Raw genomic sequence first — 20,248 nt, 5'->3', positions numbered from 1 at the left:
CTCTCAATACAATGGAGGGTTTGAGACGGCACGGAAGAGAAGCAACTCTACAATGTAACAAAGCTTTCAGGTTCCAGGGTGAGGCATACTCCCCCTCCAGATCTAAGTTGGAATAATTGCTTGTTTCATGAAGCCAATCTACTACATGGCGAAAAAGACAGACCACGTTATAACCCCTGACGATCGGAAAGTTCATACCCCCTTCTTGTTTACCCATCATGAGCTTGGTAAGCGCTATTCGAGGCCTTTTTCCTGCCCATATAAATTTAGTGAATGAAGCCGTCAGTTTCGAGACATCCACATGCTTCAATAAGAGAGGAAGTGTTTGAAAAGGGTATAGCAATCTGGGGATACTAACCATCTTAATCAGATGGCATCTTCCCAGGAGGGACAACGGCAATTGGCCCCATCTAGTGAGTTCCGCTTGTATTTTTTTAATTAACGGGGGATAATTTAGGCCATACAGAGTGTCTGGTACCCTCCCTATTCTGATACCCAGATAAGTAATGCAGTGCTCAACCGGTGATATCCCGCAACCCAAGGATTGCCAAAAGGTCTTAGGCAATGGCCCTCCCAACTCCAGCAGTTCGCTCTTAGCTATATTGACTTTATATCCCGAGCGTTACATAGTTAGTACGGCTGAAAAAAGACACATGTCCATCAAGTTCAACCAAGGGAAGGGATAAGGGAAGGAAAAATTTCTACACATAGGAGCTAATATTTTTTTGTTCTAGGAAGTTATCTAACCCTTTTTTAAAGCCATCTACTGTCCCTGCTGTGACCAGCTCCTGTGGTAGGCTATTCCATAGATTCACAGTTCTCACGGTAAAGAAGCCTTGTCGCCTCTGCAGCTTGAACCTTTTTTTCTCCAGACGGAGGGAGTGCCCCCTTGTTTTTTGAGGGGGTTTTACAAGGAACAGGATTTCACCATATTTTTTGTATGTGCCATTAATATATTTATATAAGTTAATCATGTCCCCCCTTAGTCGTCTTTTTTTCAAGGCTAAATAGGTTTAATTCTTTCAATCTTTCCTCATAACTTAAATTCTCCATGCCCCTAATTAGCTTCGTTGCTCTTCTTTGTATTTTTTCCAACTCCAGGGCATCCTTTCTAGGAACTGGAGCCCAGAACTGAACTGCATATTCTAGATGAGGCCTCACTAATGCTTTGTAAAGTGGTAATAGTACATCCCTGTCCCGCGAGTCCATGCCTCTTTTAATACACGACAATATCCTGCTGGCCTTTGAAGCAGCTGATTGACATTGCATGCTGTTATTGAGTTTATGATTTACAAGTACACCCAGATCCTTCTCAACAAGTGAATCCGCTAGTGTAACTCCCCCTAGGACATATGATGCATGCAGGTTGTTGGTACCCAGATGCATAACTTTACATTTAGCTACATTAAACTTCATCTGCCAAGTGGACGCCCAAACACTTAGTTTGTTTAAATCTGCCTGCAATTCATGAACATCTTCCATAGACTGAACTATATTACATAGCTTGGTGTCATCTGCAAAAATAGAAATAATGCTATTAATCCCATCTTCTATATCATTAATAAATAAGTTGAATAATAGTGGTCCCAGCACTGAACCCTGGGGTACACCACTTATTACCGGGGACCATTCAGAGTAGGAATCATTGACCACAACTCTCTGGATACGGTCCTTGAGCCAATTCTCAATCCAATTACAAACTATATTTTCTAAACCTATAGTCCTTAATTTACCCATTAGGCGTCTATGGGGGACAGTGTCAAATGCCTTTGCAAAGTCCAAAAACACTAAATCCATTGCCCAAATTCCTGCAAAAATTGAAAAACCGTCCCTAAATGCTCTTGAGGATTTGACATAAAAAGTATAACATCATCAGCGAACAGGGCTAACTTCACTGCACAAGACCCTACTTGAATGCCTCTGAACATATCCGATTCCTCCAGGTATCTAGCCATAGGTTCCAATGCAAGATTGAATAACAGGGGCGACAGGGGACAACCCTGTCGTGTTCCTTTATGTAATTGGAAGGGATCTGATAGGAACCCTGAGGAGTGAACACGTGCCTGCGGGCTATTGTAGACTCCCTTCAGGAAGACCCGGAAGTCTCCCTGAATGTTCATTTTGTCCAGCACCATCCCCAGCCATGCCCATTGTATGTTATCAAAGGCTTTCTCTGCGTCTAGCGCTAAAAGTGCCGACCTGGTACCTGGCTGGGGATCGTGCCTGACTGTTTCTAGCACCGTCAACACTTTGCGTAGATTCGTCACTGCTGCCCTGCCCTTTACAAATCCTACTTGGGATTTTCCCACCAGTATGGGTAAATACATAGCCAGCCGATTGGCCAAAATTTTTGTGAGCAATTTCTGATCTTGGTCTATCAGTGAAATGGGACGGTACGACCCCGGGTCAAGAGGATTCTTCCCCTTCTTGGGTAACACCTTTTATATGCGCTACCTTGGCCTCTGCTGGTAAAGCCCCCGTTCCTAGTAAAATATTATAGTATGCCACCAAGGTAGGGCTGATTTCTTCTCTCAGAGATTTAAAAAACTCTCCTGTGAATCCATCCGGACCCGGGGCCTTTCCGTTAGATAAGGTCTTAATGGCGCTCCAAACTTCCTCTAATGTAATCTCTGCGCTCAAGTGACCATTCTGCTCCTGGGTGAGCCCTGGCAGCTTCACCTTCTCCAAAAATTCCCTCCCTTTTTGGAGATCTATGGGTGTTTCTGAGTAAAGGGCTTGGTAGTATTTACTTAATATGGTGTTGATTTATTTTGGGTCTGAGGTAGGAGTTCCATTTGATTCGTTAAGTGTTGAAATGTGTGACGGTGCATACCTCCCCTTCGCTAATCGCGCTAATAATTTGCCCGCTTTATTGCCGAAACGCATTAAATCGGCATCAAATTGGGACCGGTAAATACTCTCTCTTTTGTCTAACCATTGATCAAACTGTCGCTTGGCTTCCCTCCATTCCTCCCCCAATGGCAGTGATGGAGAATGTAGGAATGCTGTGTATGCACACCGTAATCTGTCGCTCGCTGCCTTGTATCCTTCGGTCGTCTTACGTTTAAGATTAGACATATATTGCATAATTTTCCCTCGTATTACCGCTTTGGCTGTACGCCAATACAATGACGGTTCCGAGCGATGCAATACATCCCCATCAAATTCCATCCACCACCCCTTAAGCTTCTGTATAAAGCCCTCATCCTTTGCCAGAAAGGCGGGAAACCTCCAAATAAAATCTGTTCCTCTAGCTACTGTGTCGGCTCTGTAACCGGAGCATGGTCCGAAATAACTAGATCTGCAATTGCCGCTTCACGTAAACGCCGCGATAATGCGTCACTAACTAGCAGGTAATCAATACGCGACCATGACTGATGAACATGGGAGAAATGTGTATATTCCCGCGCATCTGGGTGTAGACTCCTCCACGCATCTATTAGGGCCGTGTGTCTTAAAAAGTCGGGCAAGATCCTATCTCTATTTCTCTGCGAACTAGTCCCTGCGCTCCTATCCTCCTTTGTAGACCTTACAGTGTTAAGGTCTCCCCCTAGAATCAGAAACCTAGTGCGATCCTGCTGGAGTTGGGTTTCCAAATGACCAAAAAAAACAGTGTTAACCGTATTTGGTCCATACACATTATGAATACTGATGGTTTCCCCTGCATGCTCCATCACCAGATGGATCCAACGGCCCTCGTCATCCCGCTCCTGGGACACCAGCGTAAACGCAAAATTTTTATGTACCAAAATTATAACTCCCGCCTTACCCTCCCTTGCCGACGAGCCAAAAACCTGACCCACGCAGAATTTTTGCAAATACTTAAACTCCAGCTCGGTAAGGTGAGTTTCCTGCAATAGGGCCACATCTGGGTGCAATCGTTTCATGTGTCGCAAAAGTTTGGTCCGTTTCTGTGGGGATCTCAGCCCTTTAACGTTCCAAGAGACTATTTTCATGTTATTGGGCCGTGTATAAGATGAGCTAAAGTGCCTAAAAGTCGTGCTAAGTTCGGGGAGTCAGATCCGTCTTTTTCCAAGAGCCATGTATAAACATTAACAACATAACCAAAACCCGGCTTATAAACCAGAACCAAACTCCATGTCAAGGCCAACCGGCCCTTATCTAACAAAACCATAAAATCACCTACGGCAAGGGTTAGCAACCCCTTAATACCCACTTGTGTACGTGACTTCATTTTTTTCTGTTATGTCAAAACACACCCCTCCCTCCCCCTCCCCCCCAGCCTGCATATATGGCTCCTTCCATGCGGAAGTAGCACCTGCCCTTGCCACCTCATTACCTCTTTGTCGCCTGTGCACACTTTTATACATTCCCATATCGTCAATTTAACAGCCTAGAGTCCGTTTGGATTATATCCTCACATATCCACATGAATCTTGCATCGCCTCAAGGTTTCCCTACCTCCTTTTCCCAGATCTCCTACCACAATTTCCCCCAGTCCACCATCTGTGACAGATATAACTAATCCCTTGCGTGGGGGAGGCATTGTATCATTGCCGGTCGATCCCGCCCACAGGGAAAAATCTCAGAGCCTGATCTAACTCCCTCACTAATCTCCTGTAGTGAAAATGCAGGGAAATACCAGAATGCATACATTTCAACCTTGTAACATTGTATCATTATAACAATAGGTCAACTGTTGACCGGTACAGAGTGCCGTATAAGACCGCCAAATATCTCCCTCAAAACTTTCAAATTATCTGTAAACTTATCTGTAGCCGGTCGGAATCTGCAATTGGTCTACAGTGTCCACAAAATCATCATCACATCAGCTTAAATAAAATGTGCTGAAAAGGACTTCGTCCGTCAATCAGGAGACGTGGATAGGGTGCGGTCCCGCGTTCGCCTCTGCGGTTTCGGAGAGTCCCCTCCATTTCCGGCTCGACCCCCCCGGGATCTTCCAGGTGTGGGCATTAAAGCTTCTGCCCAGGTTGGCTCCATATTTAGTCGGTTCCGTTTGGCTTCTCTCGACTTGCGATTTGGACTGTGTACTGGACTGTGACGCTCCTCTTGCTGGGGTCTGTGCCTACAAAGCTCCATAAGTGCGTCCTCCGCTTCCTGTGGCGTGGTGAAAACCTTGTTCCGCCCGTTCTCTTGAAACACCCGCAAGATGGCTGGGTACTGCAGGTTAAAGCGTATTTTCGCTTGGAACAGCGCGGTGCAGATCTTGCTGAAAGCCCGCCTTCGTTTTGCAACCTCCGCCGAGAAATCCTCAAAAAGTAGCACTTTCATGCCCATTATTTCCAAAGGACGCGATCTGCTGCGCAATGCTTTCATGAGTGCCACCTTGTCATTGTAATCCAACAACTTAAAGATTACTTGTCTGGGACGTAGCGAACTGTGGTCGTCTGTTGCTGGGAGGTTTCTGGGGTCCGGCCCCACTCTGTGCGCCCTCTCCACCCGGCAGGGACGGGGAAGACCTAAAGCTTCTGGCAATGTCCTCTCACATAGTCGCTGTAAATCAGAAGATATCACCGCTTCCTTCAGCCCCACCAGTCGCAGGTTTCTCCTCCTGGAGCGGTTCTCCAGATCCTCCCCCAACTGCGTAGTAACAGACAGCACCCCTCTAAGTTTGGATTGCAGACGCTCATTTTCATCCTCCAGCAGCGTCATACGCTGTTCTAACTCATCAGCTCTGATAGTGACTTGTGCCAGCTCCGCATGCACGCGGTTTAGGGAATCTTGCACCGTTTTCTCCAGCGCCTTTTGCAGGTCTGGCGCTATCTGTTTGGCTACTTCACGGGCCAGGGCTACATAATCAATGGCTGCAGGAAGAGCGGACATTATGTGTTCTGTCGGGCTTGAAAGCTGGGACTGATGGTGCTGCAGCTCATCTTCCTGTGTGTATAGCAGGGTCACAGTGGCGGGAAGCGCCGCCATCTTACCTCCCTTTACCACGGCCGCAGCTGAGTCTTCCATGGCTGGCTTCTGCGCGCTTCTGAGGAGGTACCTGTCCATACAGGCACCACCGGTGATGTTTCCGTGTGCAGGGCTGGTGACTTCACCGCTGATTGTCGTCGCCGAAGCGACTATTGCGAGCAAACAGGCTGGACGGGAGCGGGAGCTCAGTCACTCGCGTCCTGCATCCCCAGCGCCGGAACCGGAAGTCAACCAGCCGTGAAATCTTAATGATTTACAGATGATCTGCAAAGAGGAGTGGGCCAAAATTCCATCTAACATGTGTGCAAACCTCATCATCAACTACAAAAAACGTCTGACTGCTGTGCTTGCCAACAAGGGTTTTGCCACCAAGTATTAAGTCTTGTTTGCCAAAGGGATCAAATAGGGATCAAATACTTATTTCTCTGTGCACAATGCAAATAAATATATATAATTTTGACAATGTGATTTTCTTTTTTTTTTATATATAATCTATCTCTCACTGGTGAAATTAACCTAGCCTAAAAATTCTAGACTGTTCATGTCTTTGACAGTGGGCAAACTTACAAAATCAGCAAGGGATCAAATACTTATTTGCTTCACTGTATATATATATATATATATATATATATATATATATATATATAAATAGATCTTTCTGATTGAATTTTATCCATTGGATGCATTGTTATACAATAAGATAGGAAAAATAAGATTGAATGCTGCAGAGTTTTTTGCAATCTGACCAAGGACAACTGTTCTTGTGTTTGCCAGGGTTTCCTCCTGGTGCTCCGGTTTCCCCTCACACTCCAAAAAAATATATACTGATAGGTTAATTGGCTTCCTATTGGCCCTAGTGTGTCCATATGTCTGAGATAGGGAAAATAGATTGTGAGCCCCGCTGAGGACAGGGACTAATGTGCGTGATGACCATCTCCATACAGCGCTGCGGAATATGTTCTTACTATATAAGCGACAGGAAGTAAATAATATTTATAATTTTATTCTACTGTAAGGTCTAACAACTGAGCCCGATGCTGCTCAATTGGCTGTTACTATGAAGACCAGGACCTTTTATATACAGGTTTCAACAATCCAGAAGTACTTGATGGACACATTAAGACATGGTGGATGTGGTGCGGTTTTTCAGTTTGGATTCCACCCTGAGGATCTGCAACGATTACAGTAAAAAAAAACACTCCCATGTATCAGATTTTTCCGCTGAGAATTTGAGGGCATGCTGCTAATTGTTCTTTGAATACTAAATTTGCTTATTCCATTTTGCGTTTTGTGAAGAATTGAGTTCTTCTAATTATTTTTTTTTCTAAAGTAGTAAACAGAAACTTATGAAGTTTAAAATTAAAACCGGTTCAGTTGGCACATAAAATATATTTTTTCTTTGTAAAACAAATTGCGCATTATATTAGGTGCTGAAGTGTCTGAATAGTTCTTCAGAAAGCAATGTTTCTGATGTGGTTTTTTTTTTTGCAGAAAATCGATAATAAATTGTCCCATCTGTATGTTTTATTCTGTCCCCCGGCAAAAATTAACTCTAACGCTTGGTCTAATGGCACATTCTTGAATTTTCTGTAGGGGAGGACTAGCTGAAAGGCTGAACTGTCTGCATAACAGAGAGAGGTCTTCCATTACTTTTTGGAGGCATAGGCGAGAATCTGATTGCAAAATACCTCTAGGTAAGGCTCAATGTGCTGCATTCTGCTTTGACTATTGTACTTGTCATCAAGCTTTAATGTATTGACAAAAGAAAGTATCTGTTTTATCTTGGAATCAAATAAGTTATTAATTTGAAACAGGTTCTATAGTTCTGTGCTAACGTTATCAAGTTCCACTTATGCCCTTAAACTATCATACACTATTTCCATTTAACCTCCAAAACATTCCGTTCACTTTACTAGTTTTCGCCTTCATCTTTCGTTGTTAGTTTATTGCTAATGCTATTTAGGCCACACAAAATAAAAAGTTGCGTTCAGGGCACATTCTGATAATAGGGACATAATGTGCACAATAAAAATGAAAATTATTTAGTTTCTATTGTCACCTGGTTTTATGATTGCAGAATTTGTCTCAATAATAAATTTGAGGTAAGCTATGCCTTTGACTATGATCAATGAGAATCCCATGCAAGGTGATATTGGGCATCTGGTTTAAAACCGAAGTGGATTTGAGCTTCAGTTGATCTTTCTCCACAAAAGCATATGCTTTAAAATTTTAGTGGTGGATATCAAATAACTTCTAGTCAATATCAATGTAGTCGTTGTCTGATCATTCTACCAAAACGTAATGGAGCAACTATGAGGGCATCACAGGCAATTTTTATCTAATTTAGTCAATTATATATTTAAATTGGATACTTGTCAGCTCCTTTGTAGAGTTGAAGCTTTGGCTAGTATTTGCAAGCTCTGGGGCTTCATGTTTTGTATGGTGTTTTTTTTTTTTTTTTTTTTTTTTACACAGTATGGGAGAGGGGATGAATGGGCATTTCATATGTAAGGTTGTGTAATTTGTTGCAACTGAAAATCAGTTCTTTACATGGGATGGGGTGTCTCTGCAGTCTTTGCATGGATTTTTACATATTCCATTCATATCTTTAGAACAGCCTGAGAAATACTCCTGTCACGTTTGCTGCTAGGTGCGTTCCCAGCTTTCTCCATAGCCATTTGCTATATCTTCTCAATAAGGTCTCTGCCTGACATAGCAAGTTCCAGTTTGATTGATAGAGTAAAGGAAGGGAGGAATGTCCAGATTTATGGATTGAATATAAAAAGGACCTGATTGTGTCGAGAAAAAAATATGCCAACAATGCACCAATTCTGCAGTGTGTGGACAGGGCCTATGAGTGTCTTCCAAATGACTGATGAGCTTATGTAATTTACCCTTATGTGCTCACATTTATCAAATAATGCATTCTGTGATCAATTTGTTTTAACTCTCTCCCATCGCTGTACTGTCTACGTTTACGTCGGGAAAGGGATATTTAAAAATGGTGCTAGTTCAGAAGCTGAGTGGGCACCATAGCCGCCGGGTCTCTGTTGTGTTACACAGCAGGGACCTAGTGGCAATGCTTGCGAACAGAAACATTTCTGATCACAAGCATTTAACTCCTCAGATGCTGGGGTCAGATGTGACCACCGGCATCTGAGGTTTTTTTTTTACTTTTACACTTGCTTTGTGGCCGTTTACCGGCTCCCCCACGGCGAGATCACGGGCACCGGTGTGTTCCTATAGCAGCCGGGAGTCTTGGGAACGCTCCCTGCTATAGGAGTATTGTGTTATTGAGCTCTGCCTGTAGCAGGTCTCAATAGCAATGCACTGATTTTGTCATTTACTGCAATACTGTGATATTGGAGTCTATGGCATAAGCGATCTAATGATCACAGGTTCAAGCCCCCTAGCGGGGCTAAAAAGTAGTAATAAAAAAAATGTAATAAAGTTTTTATTAAAATATTTTTAAAAATAATCCCCCTTTCCCTAAATCACATATAAAAGAAATAAACAAACACATTAGGTATCCCCACGTCCGAAAATGCCAGAACTATGAAAATATTTATCCAATATGGTCAACACCGTAGCGGGAAAAAAGTTCAAAATGGCCGAATCACAGGTTTTATTTGGACACTTCAACACCAGAAAAAAAGTTGAATAAAAACTGATGGAAATGCCATACATTCCCCAAAATGGTATAAAAAAAAACCCGACATCTTTCCCCATACAAAAAGACGCCTTACACAGTTCTATACACAGACATATTAAATAGTTACGGGGGTCACAATATAGCTATGCAAAAAAAAATGTTTGTTTCTTTCAAAATGTTTTAAAAATGTTTAACCCCTTCCCGCCCAATCAGGTACAGTAACGTGATGAAAACTGGTGTCTTAACGCCTTTTCATGTTACTGTACGTGATGGAGATGGAGCTGGCTCAGGAGCTGAGCCAGCGACATCACCGCCGGGTGACAGTTGTATGTTACAGCTGTCACCCTGAGGTATCGGCCAGGACCTGAGCTAGCATCCAATCCGGCCGATTAACCCCTCCTATTCTGCGTTCAATAGAGATCGCAGCATGTGAGGAGTTTTTAGACACCGGCACCCCAGCAACGTGATCGCTGTGTTGCCGCTGGCTGCAAAGGCGATCGGAGGCCTAATACTTACCTTCCGGTCTGCCAGCAACGGAAGCCTCCTATGACCCGCTCGGCGGCGGGGCCTAAAAGGCTTCCGGTACCATCGGCAAGATGGGGCCGGCTCAGCTTCCGGCTCAGAAGCTGTGCCGGCGTCATCAGCAGTGGGTGTCCGCTGTATGTTACAGCGGACACCCCGATCTATCACCAGGAACCGGAGCTAGCTCCGATTCCTGGCATTAACCCCTTCGATGCAGCAATCCACTGTGATCGCTGCATCCTAGAGGTTTGTAGCAAATCGGCAGCCTGTCATGAGATGGCAAGGCTGGCGACTGCTACGATGGCAACAGGAGCCGTAACAATGGCCTCCTGTCTGCCATAACGGAAGCTGTTTAGGCCCCGCCCAGAGGTGGAGTCAGATCGGCTTTCTGTCAGTGAACAACTGACAGTTCCAATACATTGCACGACATAGGTAGTGCAATGTATTAGAACATCAAACAAACAGTTGGACCTTCAAGTCCCCTAGTGGGACTAAAGAAAAGTGTAAAAATAAAAGTTGTAAAAAATACAATAAAAGTTTCAAGTAATAAAATAAAACACAATCTCCCCCTTTTTCCCTTAGGCTATGTTCACACTGAGTACTTTGGCGAGTTTTTTGACGCGGATACCGCGTCGCAAAAACGGCCCGAAAATGCCTCCCATTAATTTCAATAAGAGGCGGCGGCGTCTTTTTCCCGCGAGCAGTAAAACTGCCTCGCGGGAAAAAGAAGCGACATGCCCTATCTTCGGGCGCTTCCGCCTCTGACCTCCCATTGACTTCAATGGGAGGCAGAGAAAGTGTATTTCGCGGTGTTTTATGCCCGCGGCACTCAATGGCCGCGGGCGAAAAACGCTGCGAATAACTCCGCGAAAATCGGCGTGCAGGGAGAGGAAAATCTGCCTCAAACTTCCAAACGGAATTTTGAGGCAGATATTCCTCCTGCAAAATACTCCGTGTGAACATAGCCTTATAAAGTCATTTATTATTGAAAAAAATTATAAACCATACATATTTGGTATCGCTGCGTCCGTAACGACCTAAACTATAAAAATATTATGTTATTTATCCAGCGCAGTGAATGCCGTAAAAAAAACAACTAAAAAACAATGCCAGAATTGCTGTTTTTTTGGTCACTTTGTCTTCCAAAAATTCAAATAAAAAGTGATCAAAAAGTCGCATGTATCCAAAAATGGTGCCTATAAAATCTATACCTCGTCTCGCAAAAAACAAGCCCTCATACAGCTCCAAAATTAAAAAGTTATGTCTCTCTCAAAATACATTCTCTTTCCAAAAGTAATTTTATTGTGCAAAAAGTTATAAAAAAGTTCTATAAATTAGGTATCGCCGGAATCGTACTGACCCGCAGAGTAAAGGAAACATGTAGTTTATAACGCATGGTGAACGCTGTATATAAAATACTATGCCAGAATTGCTGTTTTTTTGTCACGTTGCCTCCCAAAAAAAGGATTACAAGTGATCAAAAAGTCGCTGGAAGCGAGGGCGCCCGTATTATACCAGGATAACACTTTCCCGGCAAAATTGGACCAAAAGGGGGATAAGGAAGGACATTTATCAGTGCGACACCGGCTGTGCAGAAAGGATCGATCACAGCGCAACACATATCTATGGATCATTTAATTATTTTTTTTTACCTTTATTATTATACTACCTGACTATGCCCCTGATGTACTCTGCCCAGCTCACATATGCCCCCACATTATAAACGGAAACACCAGTAAGACTCCAAACAAAACTATTACCAAGCAAAATCCACGCTCCAAAAGCCAAATGGTGCTCCCACCCATCTGAGCCCTACAGTGTGCCCAAACAGCTGTTTACTTCCACATATATGGCATCGCCATACCCGGGAGAACCCTTTTAACAATTTTTGGGTGTGTGTCCCCAGTGGCACAAGCTGGGCAAGACATATTTGCCACGGAATTGACATATATAGGGAAAATTTTTAATTTGTACCTTCCACAGCGCAATAATTTATGGAAAAGACACGTGGGATGAAAATGCTCACTACACCCCTTAATAAATGCCTTGAGGGGTGCAGTTTCCAAAATGGGGTCACATGTCAGGGTTTTCTTTTATTATTTCACATCAAAGCCTCTGCAATTTTGAACCTATACTTTATATGTCGCCAAATTAGACCTCAATTTGACATGGTACGCTTTCACTCCTGAACTCTGTCGAATGTCCAGGAAAAATATTAGGGCCACATGTAGGGTGATTCTAAAACAAGGATACACCGCATAATAATTTAGAGCTGTCTTGTTATGGTGGCACAAGCCGGGCACCACATATTGGTGTATCTAAGGAAAAATTCCAATTTTCACTCTGCAACATCGAGTGCACACTAATTTCTGCAAAACACCTGTGGGGTTAACATGCTCACTACACCCCTAGGTGAATACCTTGATGGTGTTGTTTCCAAAATGTGGTCACTTCTGGGAGGTTTCTACTGTTTTGGTCCCACAGGGACTTTGCAAATGCGACATAGCGCCCAGAAACCAAATGCCGCAAAATCTGTGCTCCAAAAGCAAATCGCGCTCTTTCCCTTCTGAGCCCTGCCATGTTCCCAAACAGCAGTTTATGACCACGTGTTGGGTATTGCTTTACTCCAGAGAAGTTGCTTTACAAATGTTGGGGTTCTTTTTTTTCTTTGTTTGTTGAGAAAATGAAAAATTTGGAGCTAAAGCTACGTCTTATTGAAGAAAAAGGATTTTTTTTATTTTCACTGCCCAATTCTAATAAAATCTATGAAACACCTGTGGGGTCAAAATGCTCACTACACCCCTAGATGGATTCCTCAAGGGGTGTAGTTTTCTCAATGGAAGCACTTTTTTGGCGTTTTCACTGTTTTGGTCCCTTAGGGGCTTTGCCAATCTGACCTGGCCTCCGCAAACCATTCCTGCTAAATTTGAGCTCCAAAAGCCAAATGGCGCTCTTTCCCTTCTAAGCTCCGCCGTGTGTCCAAACAGCCGTTTATTACCACATGTGGGGTATTGTTTTACTCGGGAAAAACAAATGTTGCGGTGCTTTTTCTCCTTTAGTCCTTGTGGAAATTAGAAAAAATTTGCTAAACCTACATTTTCTTTGAAAGAATGTAGATTTTCATTTTCATGGCTCACTTTCAATAATTTCTGCAAAAAACCTGCGTGGTCAAAAAGCTCACTACACCTCTAGATGGGTTCCTCAAGGGGTGTAGTTTTCTCAATGGAGTCACTTTTTTTGGCATTTTCACTGTTTTGGTCCCTTAGGGGATTTGCCAATCAGACCTGGCCTCCGCAAACCATTCCTGCTAAATTTGAGCTCCAAAAGCCAAATGGCGCACTTTCCCTTCTAAGCCCTGCCGTTTGTCCAAACAGCCGTTTATTAACACATGTGAGGTATTGTTGTACTTGGGAGAAATTGCTTTACAAATGTTGCGGTGCTTTTTCTCCTTTAGTCCTTGTGGAAATTAGAAAAAATTTGCTAAACCTACATTTTCTTTGAAAGAATGTAGATTTTCATTTTCACGGCCTACTTCCAATAATTTCTGCAAAAAATGCTCACTATACCCCTAGATAATTTCCTCAAGGGGTGTAGTTTCCCAAATGGGGTCACTTTTGGTGGATTTCCACTGTTTTGGCACCGCAAGAGCCCTTCAAACCCGACATGCTGCCTAAAATATTTTCTAATAAAAAGGAGGCCCCAAAATCCTCTAGGTGCTCCTTTGCTTCTGAGGCCGGTGCTTCAGTTCATTATCACACTAGGGCCACATGTGGGATATTTCTAAAAACTGTGGAATCTGGGCAATAAATATTGAGTTGCATTTCTCTGGTAAAACTTTCTGTGTTACAAAAAAAATAGATTAAAAATGAATTTCTGCAAAAAAAATGAAAATGTGAACATTTCACCTTTACGTTGCTTTAATTCCTGTGAAACGTTTAAAGGGTTAATAAACTTTCTAAATGCTGTTTTGAATACTTTGAGGGGTGAAGTTTTTAAAATGGGGTGATTTATGGGCGTTTCTAATATAGAAGGCCCTAAAAGCTGCTTCACAACTGAACTGGCCCCTGTAAAAATAGCCTTTTGACATTTTCTTGAAAATGTGAGAAATTGCTGCTAAAGTTCTAAGCCTTGTGATGTCATAGAAAAGTAAAAGGATGTTCAAAAAACGATACCAATCTAAAGTAGACATATGGGGATGTTAGTTAGCAACAATTTTGTGTGGTATAACGGCCTGTCTTACAAGCAGATACATTTAAATTTAGAAAAATGCTAATTTTTGCAATTTTCCACAACATTTTGGTGTTTTTCACTAATAAATATTGAATTTATCGACCAAATTTTTCCACTATCATATAGTACAATAAGTCACGAGAAAACAATCTCAGAATCGCTTTGATAGGTAAAAGCATTCCCAAGTCATTAACACATAAAGTGACACATGTCAGATTTGAAAAAATGGGTCTGGTCCTGAAGGCCAAAATGAGCTTGGTCCTCAAGGGGTTAAAGGTACTAAAACATAAAAAACGATATAAATTTGGTATCACTGTAATCGTACTGACCCGTGGAATAAAGGCAACGTATAATTTTCACCGTAGAGTGATCACTGTAAATAGAAATCTACTTCTATGATATCTGTTTCATTTCTTTTTCTGGTTTTCTAGAGTGAACAGCCACTTAATACATGCCATGCTCCCATATGGTTGCATAAAGGATGTTTCATTAACCCTTACTATTCTTTTCCAGGGGATAAATCAGGGACTCTCGTTTTAAGGATATCAGAGGTTCACGAGGAGTGCTCCATGCAGGTTGCTCTTTGTAAGCAACTGACCGACATTCAGAATGATGGTAACAGTTGCCCTAAAGATACAACAAAGCTGAAAGCACTGTTCACTCGGCAAACTGCTGCACAACTCACATTAGAACCAAATGACATCATCTATATTTATCCACCCTGGTAAGTGTAGCTTATTAAAACTACTTATGCACATGCGTTAATTTTTTCTCCTGAATAATTTTTAACATTTGCTTTGTGTTTTTGTATGCAAACATTATACAGATAAATGTAAATTACTCATTTATATTTGAAAAACTTATGTGTAGATGTTAGACTAACGCCATTTACAGACAACCATGCCTATAGTGATGTCGTGATTTTCATATACTGTATGCACATTCATGGTATGTTTACACAGGACGGATACGCTGCGGAAAAAGCACACAACATATACGCCCTGTGCGCCGCAGGGAATTCCAGCCGTAAAACCGCACCAAATTCTGGTGCAGTTTTTCGGCCGACATGTCCGCTGCGTAAAACTGCACAGAAAAAAATTTATACTTATCATGGTCGACGCATACCTCCAATGTCATGACTCTCTGTAGCCCTGGGATGTTCACACAGGGCGAATATGCTGCGTAATAGCACACAGCGTATCACAGGGAATTCCGGACGTAAAAGATTTTTTTTTTCTGAGTTGCGTTTTTTTTGCGTGTTTTACCTCTCCATTGAATCCAATAGGGAAATCCCGCAACAAATAAGCAGCGTTTACGCAAATACAATCCGTTGCGTAAAATATTCAGTATTCATTATTCATGCTACGTGTGAACTGACCCTTTAATTTTTATAATTGATATACATAAATTTTATGTACTTTATCATTCAGTTTTTGTGCATTTAGACCGGGAAAAAATCTTTTGATCCCTCGGAAACAAAAGAATCGTAATGATTATTACTATGTAAATGCTGTTTAAGTAGACGGCACAGAAAATAAAAAAATATTGAAGGCCCTGTAGCATACACTTAAATCTATGCTAAAATATGGTCAATCAAAGATGACATTTCACTTTTCTCAATGGCAGGCCTCGGGAAAGTGGAAAGGTGGACCCACTGTGTCACTATTCGATTTGGCTAGGGATAAACAGGGGCAGAGTCTAAGGGATTTTTCAGTATTCACCATAAAACGCCACTCACGGTAGTATGGATTTTGTGCAGGCAATCCACTGGTTTCGTCCCCAAAATAGTTTATAGTAGCAACTGCTGATGGCCCACAGATGATAATTCTGAAGCAAGGTGCCCAAATCCATAAATAGAAGAGTGGTTGTACAAATCAGTCATTAGGACTGGCTGGGTTCAAGCATCATGATGAGATAGATACAGGGCAGGGCAGGCAGTGATCCAAACGCAGTCAGGATACAGTCTGGGTCAAATTCAAAATAGCAAATAAGAGATACTTTCACAAATGGACAGCATCCAAAGAACCTTGTTGCTCAGGCAGGGTGTGGCAGTTCTGAGCAGGTTTATGTAATCAGAGGTGATCAACTACAGGCTGAGCACTGACCAGTGGATGTAGGCCTTTCCCTTTTAAATACACCAGCAGAAAAAATGGGACATAGATAAACTTCAAAACCACAGAAAAGGGCATACTTACTAAGTGGGTGGGTGAAAACCCGTTCCCAGCAGGACGCAGACAGGTCAAAAATGCTTCAGAAGGAGAGTGCATTAAATATTGATAGCCACTCCCACTAGTCTTGAGGGGAGTGGCGAACTAAGTTCTCACAAGTGTGCGATAAATGGGTGTCAGTATTAGTGTAGTGCAATGGGTGTGAATGTATGGTATAAAAGAAATCTGTGCGGCATAGAAGTGTCAGAACTGTGTGTGATAATGTAATAAAAAATAAATAAATGTGATGAATAAGGGTCAGTGCTGTGATAGTACATGGGGTGTCAGTACTATGTGTAATACATGGAGGGATAATGTGCCAGTCGTCAGGCATAGCATATCTTGCTGTATCACAGCCTATTTGTAACGCCCATACTGTCAGCTAAGGCGGGCTGCTCTGCATGCCAAACCAAACACTAGCACATCATGCTCTCCCAGCATATAAGACCTGGCCGCGTCCTGAAAAAAGTATATATAGTAAAAATATCCATGAAACATGGGATATTAGTTGTTATTTTGGCCAAAATACGCAAAGCACGCAACTCAACGTCAAGGGTCCCCAGTGCCTTACGGGTCCCTAACTAGAACTTTACGTTCCTAATTTAAAAACACCAGCAGAAAAAATGGGACATAGATAAACTTCAAAACCACAGAAAAGGCCATACTTACTAAGTGGGTGCCTGACGACTGGCACATTATCCCTCCATGTATTACACATAGTACTGACACTCCATGTACTATTCACAGCACTGACCCCTATTCATCACATTTATTTATTTTCCACGTTTTATCCGAAATTTCACAGCATAATTACACTAAATTCGCCCAAAAAAAAAACCAAGGGGGTCAAAATGCTCACTATACCCCTCAATAAATTCCTTCAGGGGTGTTCCCAAATGGGGTCACTTTTGTGGGGTTTCCATTGATTTGGTCCTGCAGAGGCTTTGTAAATGTGACATGGCGCCGAAAAACCATTCCAGCAAAATTTGAGCTCCAAAAGCCAAATAATGCTCCTTCCTTTCTGAGCCCTGCCGTGGGTACGATCAACAATTTATGTCCACATATGGGGTATTGCCGTTCTCAGGGGCTTTACAAATATTGGGGTGCTTTTTCTCCTTTAGCCCTTGTGAAAATAAAAATCTATAAGCTAAAACTATATTTTATGTGAAAAAATTTAGATTTTAATTTTCACTGCCTATTTCCAATTCTGCAAAAAATCTGTGGGGTCAAAATGTTCACTGTACCTCTAAATATATTCCATAAGGGGTGTAGTTTCCAAAATGGGATCACTTTTGGGGGGTTTTCACTCTTTTTGTCCCTCAGGGGCTTTGCAAATGCGACATGGTACCGAAAATCAATAATGCAAAATTTGAGCTCCAAAAGCCAAATGGCGCCCCTTCCCTTCTGAGCCCTGTGTGCCCAAACATAAGTTTATGACCACATAATCTGGAGTAACTGCTTTACAAATGTTGGGGTGCTTTTTTTTCCTTTATTCCTTGTAAAAATGAAAACATTGTATGTTTATTTGAAAAAATTTAGATTTTCATTTTTATGGCTTAATTCAAAGAAATTTAGCAAAAAATCTGTGGGATCAAAATGCTCACTACACTCCTAGATTAATTCCTTGGGGGTGTAGTTTCCAAAATGGTGTCTTTTTGAGGGTTTTCCCTATGTTTTGGCACCCCAAGACCTTTTCAAACCTAACATGGTGCCTAAAATATTTTCTAAAAGAAAGGAGGCCTGAAAATTCACTAGGTGCTCCTTTACTTCTGAGGCCGGTGCTTCAGTCTAGTAGCACACTAGGGCCACGTGAGATATTTCGAAAAACTGCAGAATCTGAACCTTCTGTGTTACAGGAAAAAATTATTACAATTGAATTTCGGCAAAAAAAAATGAAATTTGTCAATTTCACCTCCACTTTGCTTTAATTCCTGTGAAACGCCTAAAGGATTAAGACACTTTCTTAATTCTGTTGTAATACTTTGAAGCGACTGTTTTTAAAATGTGTTGATTTATGGGGACTTTCTAATATATAAGGCCCTTAACCCCTTAACGCTCCAGGACATACTATTATGTCATGGTAACTGCATCGTTCTCGCTCCATGACATAATAGTATGTCATGGATGACACACGGCGCCGTTCGTGCGGGGAGTGTTCATGAGCTGTGACCGCTCAGTGTGCAGGGACCGATCGCGGTGGTCCCCGCAGATTAACCTCTCAGAAGCCGCGTTCAATAGCGATCACAGTTTCTTAGGGGTTAAGCCGCCATCGACGGCCCGCTACATGATAGCGGGCGGCGATGGCTACTATGGCAACCAGAGTCCTAACAATGGACTCCGGCTACGCCATCGACGGAAGCCTAGTGGGTCCTGACAGAGTCAGGACCTACTATGCTTGCTGTCAGTGAGTAGCTGACAGCTCTAATACACTGCACTGCGCATGTAGTGCAATGTATTAGAATAGCGATCAGGGCCTCCTGCCCTCAAGTCCCCTAGTGGGACAAAGTAATAAAGTAAAAAAAAAGTTGTGTAAAAATAAGAAAATAAAAGTTTTAAAAGTAAAAATCCCCCCTTTTCCCTTATCAGTCTTTATTATTAAAATAAATAAAATAAACAAACAAATAAACTATACATAATTAGTATCGCCGCGTCCGTAACTGCCTGAACTACACAATTTTTTCGTTATTTATCCCGCACGGTGAACGCCATAAAAGAAAATAATAACAATAAACCATACCAGAATCACAATTTTTTGGTCACTTCACCTCCTAAAAAATGTAATAAAAAGAGATCAAAAAGTCGCGTGTACCTAAAAATGGTTCTGATCGAAACTATAGTTCGTTACGCAAAAAACAAGTCCTCGCACGGCTCTCTTGATGGAAAAATAAAAAAGTTATGGCTCTTAGAATAAGGTAGCACAAAAAGTAAATGATTTATTACAAAAAGTATTTTATTGTGCAAACGCCTTAAGACATAAAAAAAACTCTAAACATATGTTATCGCCGTAATCGTATTGCGCCGCAGAATAAAGTGAATGTCATTTATAGCGCACGGTGAACGCTGTAAAAAAAATCGAATAAAAACAATAGTAGAATTGCTGTTTTTTAGTCACCACGCCACTTAAAAATAGAATAAAAACTGATCAAAAAGTTGCATGCACCCCATGAAAACTACAATGAATTCCTCAAGGGGTCTAGTTACAAAATAGTGTCACTTTTGGGTGGTTTCCACCGTTTTGGCACCACAAGACCTCTTCAAACCGGACATGGTGCCTAATAAAAAAAGAAGGCCTCAAAATCCTCTAGGTGCTCCTTTGCTTCGGAGGGCGGTGCTTCAGTCCATTACCACACTAGGGACAGTTTCTCAAAACTGCAGAATCTGGGCAATAAGTATTGAGTTGCGTTTCTCTGGTAAAACCTTCTGTTTTACAGAAAAAAATGGAATAAAAAAGATTTTCTGGCAAAAAAAATTAATATGTAAATTTAACCTCTATTATGCGCTAAATTCCTGTGAAACACCTAAAGGGTTAATAAACTTTCTATATGCTGTTGTGAATACTTTGAGGGGTCTAGTTTCTAAAATGGGGTGTTTGATAGGGGTTTCTAATATATAGGCTCCTCAAAGCAACTTCAGAACTGAACTGGAACCTAAAAATAAATAAAAATGAGGCAATTCTTCGCTTCTTACATTATACTGACAATGAGCAGTGCCCACCCCGAGATGACCCCAGTTTTAA

General features: G+C 41.9%; 1 protein-coding gene across 4 annotated transcripts in view; it reads left to right on the top strand.

Moving 5' to 3' along the window:
- Window positions 1–20,248, top strand: part of SPIDR (scaffold protein involved in DNA repair) — a 551,620-nt gene that overhangs the window by 160,983 nt on the left and 370,389 nt on the right. For all 4 annotated transcript variants that reach the window (XM_075826268.1, XM_075826266.1, XM_075826267.1 and 1 more), the window contains 2 exons: window positions 7,495–7,595; window positions 14,819–15,029. In XM_075826268.1, the coding sequence (XP_075682383.1) occupies window positions 7,495–7,595; window positions 14,819–15,029 (312 nt within the window). The remainder of the gene's footprint in view (window positions 1–7,494; window positions 7,596–14,818; window positions 15,030–20,248) is intronic.

This window comes from Rhinoderma darwinii, chromosome 5, assembly GCF_050947455.1.
Source record: "Rhinoderma darwinii isolate aRhiDar2 chromosome 5, aRhiDar2.hap1, whole genome shotgun sequence".
Taxonomy (NCBI): domain Eukaryota; kingdom Metazoa; phylum Chordata; class Amphibia; order Anura; family Rhinodermatidae; genus Rhinoderma; species Rhinoderma darwinii.
The sequence above is the reverse complement of the archived record's forward strand: the minus strand, read 5'-3'. Positions and strand labels throughout refer to the sequence as shown.